Below are 13,925 nucleotides of genomic sequence, written 5' to 3'. Positions count from 1 at the left end.
TTTTTTTTAAATTTTATTTATTTATTTGTTTGTTTATTTATTTTTGGCTGCATTGGGTCTTCGTTGCTGTGCACGGGCTTTCTCTAGTTGTGGCGAGCAAGGCCTACCCTTCATTGCGGTGCACGGGCTTCTCGTTGCGGTGGCTTCTCGTTGTGGAGCACGGGCTCTAGGAACGGGGGCTTCAGTAGTTGTGGCTCGCAGGCTCTAGAGCACAGGCTCAGTAGTTGTAGCACACAGGCTTTGTTGCTCCGTGGCATGTGGGATCTTTCCGGACCAGGGCTCGAACCCGTGTCCCCTGCATTGGCAGGCGGATTCTTAACCACTGTGCCACCAGGGAAACCCTAGAAAGCTTTTTTAATAAATCAGCTTTTGTTTCCTGGTATGACATAGTAGAAAGAATGTGACCATAGGAGTCGGATACCTAAATTTGGACCATAGCCCTAGTATTTGCCAGCTCTCTGATCACAGTCATCTGTAAAGCTGGAAAAGATGATTATTGTTTTCAGAGTATTGTGAGAATTAAATAAAATAATATGCAGAAAATTCTAGCATTTAGGTTACACGTGTATTAATAAATTTATTATTAGCTTATTATGTTGTGGATGCACCTGTGAAAATGATCATTATGTATCAGGCATCTTGCCTGACTTGGGCAGAGTGTGGAGAAAACCCCATTTATTTTATCAGATTTTCGCTGTGTATTCAAATATACATTAGAATTTTTTTTTTTTTTTTTTTTTTTTGGGCTGCGCCGAACGGCATGCGGGATCTTAGTTCCCCTACCAGGGATTGAACCTGTGCCACCTGCATTGGGAGTACCAAGTCTTAACCACTGGACCGCCAGGGAAGTCCCCCATGAAATTTTTAAAAAATCATTTAAGTTAGCATTTTCTCTGTAACAGTTCCAAAAGATCAGTTACTGTCAATGTTAGCACTTCTGTGTAGTTGACATGAAAATTTTGTGAGAAGTTATATATCAATTTACCTGTTTATGTTTTTTGATGATTGCTTTTAGAAAAATGTTTTAATCTTAAATGTCACATATTTTCATGTGCAGAACCTCACTTACTAACTCTTTGTCTCATTGTGAACATCTCCTGTCCAAAGTCACAGTATTGGCCTGGACATGATATCCTCTGTTGTCTAATCCAAAGACCCAACTTGAACTTGGATTAGTCATAAATAAATTATGATAAATTTGGGGGGCTCACACTGGCTGCTAGGTAAAACTGTTCCTCAGACAAACAATGAATATAAATACTGAGTCTGGAACCAAGTAATTTGGGTTTGAATCTCAATTTGATTCTTAATTATTTGATCTTTAGTTCAATATTTATAAAAAGGTGTATAATAATAATAATCACCTCAGGAGTTGCTGTGAAGAGTAATCATGCTCAACATTTATTGTGTTATTATCAATATTATTATTATCATTGATTATTTAATATTATTAATAACTTAATATCATTGATAATGATAGCTTAGTATTACCAGTACCACTACATCCCACATTTCCTCACTCTTAATCTATTTCATACACACACACACAATTTTCTATACTATTAAGAAAGGTGATTAATTTATACTCATTTAACAATAGTAAATATTGATAGTATTTATTTAATGCTTAACATTTATAGATCAGGGTTCAGAGACATTATCTCACTTGATCTTACTACAACTCTAGATGAAAAATAGGGCTGCTATTATTCTCATTTGAGAAGAAAAAAACATAGCTAATAATTAAGAGCAGAGATTAGCACCCACAGCTTTGCCAGGATAATATTAAACCGCTACATTCCTCACTGCTACATACAGGGACTCAAGTAGTGAAGAAGCTAAGGACACAATTTTTTTTCTCTCAAGTTTCTGTAGTATTTTCAGGACTTAGTCATAGACTAACAGTAAAATAACAAATGGATTATTATACGTTTGCCATATTAAGATATTGAGTCCTTTAAAGGTCATCTTCATTGTTTACTTTGTTGTGATTATGTTATTTCATCAATGATATAGCAATTATTGCTTTAATAAAATCCTATGTTGCCACATCAGAGGTGAAAACTTTTACAGAACTGTAAACAGCAGAGGTGCCTAGAGCTTTATGAAAGAAAGCTGTTTTCTTTAATAGAAGAGGAACAGTCCTTACGTAGGCTTGTGTATCACGTGAGGAGAAAGGAATGCCATTCTTCAAATACTTGTGCTTGCTTCTAAGTGAATGTTTTCCATTTTTACATATAGCATTAGTATAAACAAGTAAATATTATAACTCTAAAATTTTAGAGGGTACGATAGCAACTAAGTATATTAACACTGTATAAATTTACTGTTTTACTTGAATAAGCATTCCAGGACCCCAAAATGGAATCTGTCTTAGCTAGCAGACTCTGTTGGGTAAAGGATAATTCTCAAGTGAGGGGAGAAACAGAGAGAGTATCTAACCAAAGGGTAAAGACATTGATTTGAGTTGCAGACATTTACTCACTGGCCTTGAAACCAAGACAATTCACTTAATCTCTTTGTATAGGCTGAGCTTCCTTCTTAAGATAAAGGGGATGATAGGACCTGTTCTGTATATTTTATAGAGTTGTTAATATGAAGTGAGATAACATGTTTAGAGTCCTAAGATTATTTTTTCTTTCAATTATTATTATTATTTTTTTTTTTTTTGCGGTACGCGGGCCTCTCACTGTTGTGGCCTCTCCCATGGCGGAGCACAGGCTCCTGACACTTAGGCTCAGCGGCCATGGCTCACAGGCCCAGCTGCTCCGCGGCATGTGGGATCCTCCTGGACCGGGGCACAAACCCGTGTCCCCTGCATCGGCAGGCGGACTCTCAACCACTGTGCCACCAGGGAAGCCCCTCAATTATTTTTTAATTGAAAATTAAAGCATGCTCATAAGCATGAGAATCATGAAGCTTTATGTTATTGTAAAGTTTTAGAATAATAATAGTTATTGTTTTTAGCAGAAGTTATGGCAAGAACCAAATCCCTTACTCATTCTTACAGTTTCTTATTTCCATAAAATAAGAGATCAAGCTAATTTATTTTTAAACTTAAATGTTTTATATATATATATAAAATTCTCCAGAGGAAGTCACCAAAAATATTTTTTAAATAAAATAAATATTGCTCTATGTTTTATTAAAATGAGTGTGAAGAATAAATTAAAGTGTCAAAAAGGATACTGGGAAAATTAATATTTGGTACTTTTCAATCAAAGTATTAAAATGAACATTTTGAAACATACATATAACTCAATTCTAAAACTATCCATGAACTTATCTAATGAATAGACAAAAGCAAGCTTATAAGCAAGTCAGAATTCTGAACTTACTGTTATATTAGCTAATAAGGAATCATTAGAATAATGATTGGATTAGTGAAATTATTTTGTTCAAATAAATTACATGAATAAACAATTGTATAAGTAATGACCAAAAGCAGTGGTATTGAAACAATTCCACTGATTAGGTAAATAGGGGTTGAATTAATATTATTAATTGTTGATCCTGTATTGATTCAACAAACATTTTTGAGCACCAGTTATATTCGAGGCAGTGAGCTGGATGGTAGAGCTACAAAGACTCAGAAGTCAAAATTCACAGTTTTGTTACTGACAAAGAAAAATACATAGACAGTGTATCAATCAGAGTCCTTTGGGTCAAAGGTCTAAACAGGGGATCTACGAAAACTGAAACCTGAAAGGCTACTAACTGTAGGAAACAAAGTGCTCAGCCTCTCTAGTAATCAGAGAAATAGAAATTAAGACAAAAAGCTGCATGTTGTCTCTCTGGGATTGGCAAGTATTACGAAGTTGCATAATAACAACTGTTTAAAGGTTTTTAAGAAACAGGACTTACCTGGTCAGAGTAGGATCCTCTGCAGCTATCCAAGAGAATAATATGACTGTAGTCAGAAGAAGGCTTATACCCATGCCTTCGTCCAGTGCCTTGGTCCCTATCTTAGGATTATATGATAGGGAAATTTGTAACTCAAGTCCATGACACAATAGGAAAATTTTAATTTCAGCACCATTTCAAGCAGTTTGAGGCAAACTGCATGCCCATCACTAGAGAAATGTATCAGAAAAGATGCTATGATTTACTCACTATGGAATTATCAGTAGAAGCAATACATTTGAAATAGCTGGAGCAATATAAAAACATAATATGGAATGAAAAAGAAACAGAACAACATCTAAGACACAGTATCATTTAGTAAATTAAGCTCATAAGGGCAAAAATGTATATTTTCCAGAGTTGCATATCTAGCCAAAGAAATAGTACAAGCAACTTGAACAAGTTCTGAAGGAGAGACGGGGTAATGGGATGTGAGAAATAACAATGAAAAGAAGGAAAACATTGATTAAATAAAAATAAGAGGACCGTGCAGAGACTGATGAGGATGTTGGGTATAGTCTGAGGAGTATAATTTACTCAGCTTTCCACTTGATATTCAGATAACTCTAGACAAACAGGAGAATAAGAGCAACAGAACAGAATAAAATGATATGAGGCATGCTGTGGAAAAAACAGCTAGACTAAAAGCTATCAAAAGGGTTTCATAGAGTTGATGATGCCTGAAGGCTGAATAGGAGGCAGACAGGTGAGAAATGTGAGGATGTAAGGATGAGGGGATGCGGGGGAGGTTCTTTGAAGATACGAGACAAGGATGGAAAATGGCATGAAGTTGTAACATACAATGTTGTGTTTGGATAACTGCATGTAATTGCCTTTAATGTGGGATATTTAGGGAAGTTCTGAGATACTTCTGGAAAGATGCAAGGGGGCAAGATTATAAATTTTATCAAGGGTCTAATTCTGTCAATGATACAAGTAAGTAGGGCCTAACATAAGGAAATGGGAGTGAAAATGGGAACAAGGTATAACTTCAGAAGATACTTAAAAGGTAGAGTTGACAGGTCATGGTTGCAGGAAGTGTGGGAGAGGCAGGAAGCCAGGAGATGGCTAAGAATTTTAACTTGATGGTAATAGGATTCACAGAGATGGGTAAAACAGAATATGGAGAATTTTGAAACAAAATATGGTAAATTCCATTCCATCCAAACTACTTTCCTAATTAAACTCTTCAAAGTTCCTCCATGACTTAGAGATTAAATTCAAATTCCTTATGTTTTCCTTAAGAAATTTATGATGAGGCCTCTGTCAATGAATTGTTTTAATGTTTCTACGTGGTTTTTTTTTTGCTATAATATTTCTGAATGGACGTCTTTGAGTAGACCTCTTGCACATTTTTCTAACTATAGCTGAAATATAAATTCCTATATGTAGTATTCCTGAGACAAGTGTTTCTTCAATGTTAAATTTTTATAAATGTATTTACATTTTTAGAGATATAGATACGGTTCCCTGCAAGGAAATTACCCCAATAACTCCAACCAATAATGTCCAGTAATTTTAACAACTGTGGATGAAGAAATGGTTTCCACTGTTTGTGTCTGCATTTTCTTTTCTCACTCTATATTACAGTTGTCTGTGGGTGACTTGGATTTGGGTGTCTTTGCCTTTTAGGGTGCTTAGAATGATGAGTTAGGGTCAGGATAGTAGGTCATGGAATAACTAACCCACCTCCTATATCCCAACTAATGACAACATATTTGCATTTTTTAATTGTGATGTTGAATATCTTTTCATATGATTAAAATTTAACATTTAATTTGTCTTTCATCTAGCGAGTGTATCAATGTTTTAGATTGTTAGTATTCTCATCTTTCCTTATTTCATTTCAAAACTTTTTTATATTAAGGACATTAGGTAACTTTTTATCATGTGCTTTTACAAATATTGTTTCCCAATTTTTATTTCTACTTTTTTTATGCAAAAATTTCAAATAATTATATAGTGCTTACATATATTTTTCTTACGGCTTCTGAGTTTTGGGTCTTGTTTATTAAGGCCAAATTCCTCCTAAGTTATTGTTTTTTTAAAATATACTTGAAGATAACTTGCTTTCCAAGAAGAATAATCCATTTCGTTTAAATGCTATTTGTACTATGAAATAATTTTCTACATGAATTTCAAGGGAAAACCACTGCCCCATCTGTATTTCTTTGTAATTATGGGGACCTGAATAAATAGAGATTTCTCAATTTCAAAATGCCAACAAATAACTTCTCAACAATGCTTACTTTCTGATACACACAACTCATTGATTTTGTCAACTTGGGCCACTTCCTTCAGAGGTTGTGTCCCCAGAAATATGTCATAGCTCATTTGATAAAACTCAACTTTCTTTCCAGTGTCCCTTATGAAAGATTGCTCAGTTGTCTCCAGACTTCGATGATATTATCTGAAAACGTTGAACATGTGTTTACTTAGACACAGCAGGGCTGGGCAGCAGGAAGTGCACTCCAGTTTAATAATTGCTCCTTTACCAACCCATCACTGCCACCAGAGCATATGCCTCTCACAGGCAAGGACCTTGTCTTAATTATCAGGGAATACCCAGAGTATATCATAATGCTTAATCATGAGTTACTTAATAGATATGTGAGGACAAAGTGAATGAGTGAATGATTGAACAAACTAAGGTTCATAGTCTTATCTCTATCATTGACTTGATATGTGACCTTATATAAATTAGTTAATCTTTCTGGGCTTCAGTTCCCTGTTCTGCTGAACAAATATAATACAGCCTGACTGTACCAAAGATTTGTCTGGAAGAACAATAAGATAATAGACTTGGTAGTGATTTGAAAAAAAAAATTAGAAAATTCATATAATCATATCAATATACATTTGATAAATAATTTCTTTTGCAGGATGTGGAATATTGCTAACTACATAGAATATGCTATGTGACACTAACTACAAGTGTAAAATGGAGATCAGAAAAAAATAATACTCACTGGGGGGAACGTATTGGCTAAAAGGAGTATCATTATTATCTTTATTATTATCATTATCAGTATTATTATGAAAAACACTTAGAGAAACCTGGTGGAAAAAGTCACACACAATGTTATATGTTTTATGCTTCCCCCATAATTTAGTCCTCCTATTGGTTTATTAATTTTTATGTCTATACCAGAAACCTCCTGATGCTTTGGAAAGTTTTTTGTGTAATTTTGGCTTATTTAGTTCAATTCATCAATATTATGCTCAGTTAAATTGACTGATGACAGATAGATAGATAGATAGATATTCAGTTCTAGATATGAACATATTCAAAATGTCATCAGACTTCAAATACATTGCCAACCTGAAAGGATCTTTTGAATCCTTCATTTAAAGTCTTTGCTTTTCATAGGGGGAATTGAGGCAGGTAGTCACAATAAACTTGTAGGAGAAAGAAGGAAGATTTTGGAGTAAAACTTGTAGTTCAAAAGAGAGACATCTGATATATTTTAAAGCAATGTTTATATTACGCATTTGTTAATTTTCTTCTATTTCCCTGCAGGTTTAAATGTGTATTTGGCTACTTGGCTACTGATTAGAGAACACAAAATGAATAACTCAACAAACTCCTCTAACAATGGCCTGGCTCTGACCAGTCCTTATAAGACATTTGAAGTGGTTTTTATTGTCCTTGTGGCTGGGTCCCTCAGTTTGGTGACCATTATTGGGAACATCCTGGTCATGGTCTCCATTAAAGTCAACCGCCACCTCCAGACCGTCAACAATTACTTTTTGTTCAGCTTGGCCTGTGCTGACCTCATCATTGGTGTTTTCTCCATGAACTTGTACACCCTTTACACTGTGATTGGCTACTGGCCTTTGGGACCTGTGGTGTGTGACCTTTGGCTAGCCCTGGACTACGTGGTCAGCAATGCCTCAGTAATGAATCTGCTTATCATCAGCTTTGACAGGTACTTCTGCGTCACAAAACCGCTCACCTATCCCGTCAGGCGGACCACAAAAATGGCAGGTATGATGATTGCAGCTGCCTGGGTTCTCTCCTTTATCCTCTGGGCTCCGGCCATTCTCTTCTGGCAGTTCATTGTAGGGGTGAGAACTGTGGAGGATGGGGAATGCTACATTCAGTTTTTTTCCAATGCTGCTGTCACCTTTGGCACTGCCATTGCAGCTTTCTATTTGCCTGTGATCATCATGACTGTGTTATACTGGCACATATCCCGAGCCAGTAAGAGCAGGATAAAGAAGGACAAAAAGGAGCCTGTGGCCAACCAAGATCCAGTTTCTCCAAGTCTGGTACAAGGAAGGATAGTGAAGCCAAACACCAACAACATGCCTGGCAGTGATGATGGCCTGGAGCACAACAAAATCCAGAACGGCAAAGCTCCCAGAGATGCTGTGGCTGAAAACTGTGTCCAGGGGGAGGAAAAGGAAAGCTCCAATGATTCCACCTCAGTCAGTGCTGTCGCCTCTAATATGAGAGATGATGAAATAACCCAGGATGAAAACACAGTTTCCACTTCCCTGGGCCACTCCAAAGATGAGAACTCAAAGCAAACATGCATCAAAATTGTCACCAAGACCCAAAAAGGTGACTCATGTACCCCAACTAATACCACCGTGGAGGTAGTTGGTTCTTCAGGTCAGAATGGAAACGAAAAACAGAACATTGTTGCTCGCAAGATTGTAAAGATGACCAAGCAGCCTGCAAAAAAGAAGCCGCCTCCTTCCCGGGAAAAGAAAGTGACCAGGACGATCTTGGCCATTCTGTTGGCTTTCATCATCACTTGGGCCCCATACAATGTCATGGTGCTCATTAACACCTTCTGTGCACCCTGCATCCCCAACACAGTGTGGACAATTGGTTATTGGCTCTGTTACATCAACAGCACTATCAACCCTGCCTGCTATGCACTTTGTAATGCCACCTTCAAGAAGACCTTTAAACACCTTCTCATGTGTCATTATAAGAACATAGGCGCCACAAGGTAAAACATCTTTGTAAAGAAAGAAGGTAGTCAAGGGGAGCTTGGCGAAAAGAAACAGAATAAAAGAGCTCCTAGTTTTCAGATCTCTGCCATTGCACTTTATAGTCTTATCATGGAATGTGCAATTAAGGAGCCCAACAGTGACACTCTTATGGTGCCTATGCTCCAGTTTGAAACTTGCACCTTATAAACCCTGTCAGTTTAGGAGCAAGGAGACCATTAAGGAGACATGTTGGAACTGTGGATTTAAGAAATGATCTGTGCTTTCTCATACTCTCTTGAAGAAGGGCTTCTGAATCTATAATTTTATCTCTGCACAAAAAGAATAATAACCTCACCCCTTTTTTTCATTTTTTTGTTCCCAAGTGTCCATATGAGGATGAAATGCCACAGTTACAAACTAACCTGGAGAGTTAAACATAAAGAAAGCCATTACACAATGGCGAAGTGAACAAAGAAGATCAAAAAAGGATGTAGAAATGGCCTCCGGAGTGTTTAACATATATTATTCTCTTGTTTTGCTTTTATGTGGAGAATTGCAACATAATAAATGCTTATCTTTTTTTTGCCTTTCCCTTTCCCACCATCAAAAGAGAGCAAACAAACAAAAACAAACAAAAAACTTAATTACATTGCATCATTATTTTTCTCATATGGCATTGGTTTTTATACTTCCCTGTTTTACATTGTGTAAGGGCAAAATCTGCAGGACTTTCACTAAATACGGAGACAGCCATGAAAAAGGGTATTTCACCCCTGCCCACTGTGTCTTTTGCATTCTTTGGGGGTATAAAACCCTATGAGGATTTAGTTCACTTATGTTTCTTCATGTGAAATATTTTCACCAATCTGGTTTTCTACTAAACTAGCCTCTTATTTTAATAGAATAGCCTACATAATATATAAACATGCTTGAGAAAGCAAAGTCATTTTTTAAATTGAGGTTTCATCAAATTGAACAATGGTCATTCTTGTTGGAGAAAGTTTACTGAGGGCGGGTGAATTTTGAGATAAGAAAATAGAAGGTTGAAAGGGCATCCTGTTTCAACCTGATCTGCCTAACCTATGTATGACATGCTAACTTGTGAACATGAACTCCTGGCCTTTGTCAGCAGGAAGATGCTGCTTTATTCATCTGGAATCTTAAATAGGATTAACTTATTCACGTGGCACCAATGACTTTTGGGTCAGTCCCAAGAGAATAAGACCTTCTCCTCAATGCTTGCTAAAGGATGATATTCAACTTACAGATAAGTGAGGTTTATAACCATCCTATGACCTATGGAGGGAAAAAAAAATAGAGTAATTAAAAAACATATACTGAAACCACCTTTTTTTCCCCTCAAATCATCAGTTCTCCCTAAAATTTTTTAACTTCAAAATTCTGTCAATAGAAGCAGTAATCTTTATGGCAGAAATGTTATGGATACCTGAACAGGCCAAGTGAGCTCAGCAAAATCTGAAAGAATATAAGTGGCTGCACCTGTGCCACTTCTCACCATTTTTAAAAATTCTAGACCATAGAAAAGTCATATCAGAAACGATTACCCAACGGCGGCTTTATATAAATCTTGTCTATGTAAGACTTTTTATTGGTACCCCGAATAAATATACAATTACATTGACTCACACTTAGTTATTTTTACCCCTCAACTTTTTTTTCTTACTATATTTGCTATAGTCTTCCAATCAGATTTTTTAAAGACGGCCCAATCGATAGAAATCAAATTTATAAAACCCTTTACAAATTTTACATTTTAGATTTATGGGCTTTATGATAACTTGACCAGTAATATCCATGTGAGTTGCATGATGAATTTGTCAGTATTAGACTTTAGCACTTCAATTAGAGTTATTTTGTGTGATTTGCCTCACTGATGGCATCTCAAAACTTTGGGGAGCTGAAAAAAAAGCACAAGGCAAATAACAACAAAAAAGAACAATTAGTAAGAAGCAAATTGCCAATAATTTTTGTATATAACTTATCCTTTATAAAAATAACTTCTTGTTTCAACAACTTCAGTCATTCTTCCCCAACTAAATCTTCTATTTATAAACATACAGCATCAGTTCATACAGATATCTTTATTCTACCTTAATGTAAACTTTTACATTTAAGATCCATATTTTTATTTTGTTTCTTCAAGTCAACGTATCACTTTAGTTGGGATGAACTCTTTGGATTCAAGGATTGAGGATTCAGGATTTGGGTCCTTTTTTGCCTTCTCTAGCAGTCCAGCTCATCGTGAATCCAACTGCCTCTTACTCTCCATTGCCATCACATGCTCTCCTTTCTTCCTTCTATTCTTGATCTTCACCGTATCTACCACAACCTTATTGAAAGAGAAACAATCAAAAATTAAAGAAAGGAATTGAATATAGACTGACACATCATGGAAGCTTTGTAAACCGGAATCAGAAAAAATGGAAAGAATACTGAAAATAGTAGATGATTAGAAAGATATGGAGACTGCATCCAAAGGCTTGCATTAACTATTGCTGGATTTGTCTATTTCAGTGGCTCCCAACTAGGGACCATTTTTCCTCCCAGGGGACATTTAACAATGTGTGGAGACATTGTTGGTTGTCACAACTTGAGAGAGGGCTATTGGCATCTAGTGAATATAGGGGCCAGGGATGCTGCTAAACGGCTTACAATGCACAAGATAGACCCCACAATTAAGAATTTTTTGGCTCAAAATGTCAGCAGTGCCAAAGTTGAGAAACCCTGACCTATTTTAAGGGATTCGAGAGCTTGCTTTATATAAGTGGGAAAATAATCCTGTTTCACTCTTAGAATATCAATGCAAATTGTTCATCTGTTTGAAAAAGGTTAATGTTCACCAATCATGTATCAGACACACTGTCATCCATTGAGTCTGGTGTATTTGTAATTCACAGACTGGGAACACAAGACACATCTATATAGCCAAAATCACCAGACCATGCACATAGCACATTGTTTCCAACACCTTAATGTCCACTTATGATTGCCACAGTGTCCAGTCAATTGAAGTTGAAGTAGTTGGCTATTAAAATGGTTGCAGTTGATATGTTCACTTTCTATTGGAGCTGCTATTTTTCCTGTCAAAAACCTTAACAGCCTCTTTCAGAAACATTATGATTCATCTCCTTTATCTTCACTGGAAAGGTAAATACCTGTCAAGAACTTCTTCTTTCCTCATAGCAATAATGTAAATATCACAGAGCGGTCTTCTAAGAAGAGGAATTTAAGAATGTGAAAAAGCTAGTTCATTTCTTGAAAAAAGAAATGATTGCCTTTTTACCAGTTCATCATTAATTTAATGTCAGCTCCCAAGTGGTAGGACAAAGTCATCAGTATAATAAGCCACATAGATAAGCTTTCTGGTTTGAATGTCAAAGCTGGAGGTCCCACATACTCCTGCTCTTTTTCCATTCACCACTTTTTTGACCCTAAACATCTGACATCGGGAGAGACGGGAGTTCAAAATGATGGCAACATATACTTAGAAATGCAATCTACTTTTATTTTCTCCTACTTAGTTCACTGGTAGTTGCCTTTTCCCCAGTTTGATAGTATCCCTTTCAACAATCACAGCACTGGCGTTGCAAATAGATTAGGGAAGCACCCAAAGCTGGATGAATTGTGCAAAATGTATGTTCAGCATGTATATATAATACCATGCCTCTTAAATATGCTTCTCTTAAAAGGGTGCACGCTACAGCATGAACTGTGTGCATATTTGATGTATCTTCCTGGAATATGCTGTATGCTTAATATACATATTCTATAAATAGAGTAATAAAATGTATAATAGAAATACATATTTCTGTATGCAAATAAATATATTATACACAAAGTCTGAGTATGTAATATGGTATATGTTGCTTCAGAGTATCAAAAGTAGATTTTATACACCCAATTTTGAAAGAATTACTATTACACTGTGTCATAATCTTCGGAAACATAGCACTTATTTTAAATATCTCTTGGAGGAATATACTAATAAATCTTTGGTGTCACCCCACGTGACAACAATGCTTTTTGCCTCTGTGTTCCTGACAGTCCTCTAACTAGAATCGTCCTGGCTGTTTCTGTTCCAACAGCTGTGTTGATCTCACGTCTGATTGCCTGATGAGATTGCAACCAATTCATTGACATACAGCTTCGCTCTCCTCCAAATTAACTGATTTTTGTGAAATAAAAAATAATCATACTGGGAGGAAGGGATGACCTTCAGAATGTTTTACACTTTGAAAAACAAGGAAAAATTGTACAACCACTGTATGTTACAAACCACTCTTTTCAGTTTGGGGCCAGTACAGCATCCCATACATTAAAGGCCAAAAATTTTTAGTGTAGTATGACATTGAAAGTTTCTCCAAGAAATTATAAAATATATGGTTTGTTTCTAAGTGTCCTACATTTTCTCCATAGCAGTTATCATCCTTTCCTTGTTGTCCACTCAACTACCCACATTCCTCAGAACATTTTCTTTGGTCCATTAGCACAAGTCCTTACTTAGCAAACATTGTCATGATGTTAGCTGATAGTGGGCATGCAGTCCCAGGAGATGCTTGCATTTTAATAGAAAAAGCATAAACACTGAACATTTGAAAGATTCCTTTAGATTAATCTAAAGATAATCTTTAGACACCAATGCATGAAATGGGAGAGACTCTTTTCAGTGAACTCTAGTTTTCTTTGAATTTTATGATGTTTTTGGAAGGTTACCCACTTCCGAAATTTTCCCTTTTATGCCACAGTCCACCCTTGTGAATTACTGTTCCTTATGTAAACCAAAATCATTTCTAGCAAAAAAAAAGAAAAAATTGCATTTTCTGTCAATTCTCATTAGTTTATTATTGTCCCAGTGAAACGTTCTCAATTCATTTTTTAGAATTTGAATTGAATACTGTATTGATGAATTGTCAAATGCTGTTCCTGACTAGGTGGTTGGAAATACTGAGAGGAGAAAAACATCTTGCCATCATAATGGAAGAAGTTTCCACTTTATAATATATGTCAGTCTTTTTCATCCAAAAATGGAGGAAGCACAATGTGGTAAGTTGTGG

General features: G+C 36.1%; 1 protein-coding gene across 1 annotated transcript; it reads left to right on the top strand.

Moving 5' to 3' along the window:
* Positions 1–7,285: 7,285 nt before the first annotated feature.
* Positions 7,286–9,265, top strand: CHRM2 (cholinergic receptor muscarinic 2). The gene has a single exon (XM_030759753.2). It carries the CDS (start codon positions 7,471–7,473, stop codon positions 8,869–8,871), a length of 1,401 nt encoding a protein of 466 aa, XP_030615613.1. The 5' UTR covers positions 7,286–7,470; the 3' UTR covers positions 8,872–9,265.
* The last annotated feature ends 4,660 nt before the right edge of the window (positions 9,266–13,925 follow it).

Source organism: Delphinapterus leucas, chromosome 9 (assembly GCF_059928025.1).
Source record: "Delphinapterus leucas isolate spDelLeu-1000000601 "Yukka" chromosome 9, BTC_Dleu_Yukka2, whole genome shotgun sequence".
Taxonomy (NCBI): Eukaryota; Metazoa; Chordata; class Mammalia; order Artiodactyla; family Monodontidae; genus Delphinapterus; species Delphinapterus leucas.
Note: the sequence above shows the minus strand (reverse complement) of the source record. Positions and strands in the feature narration are given on the sequence as shown.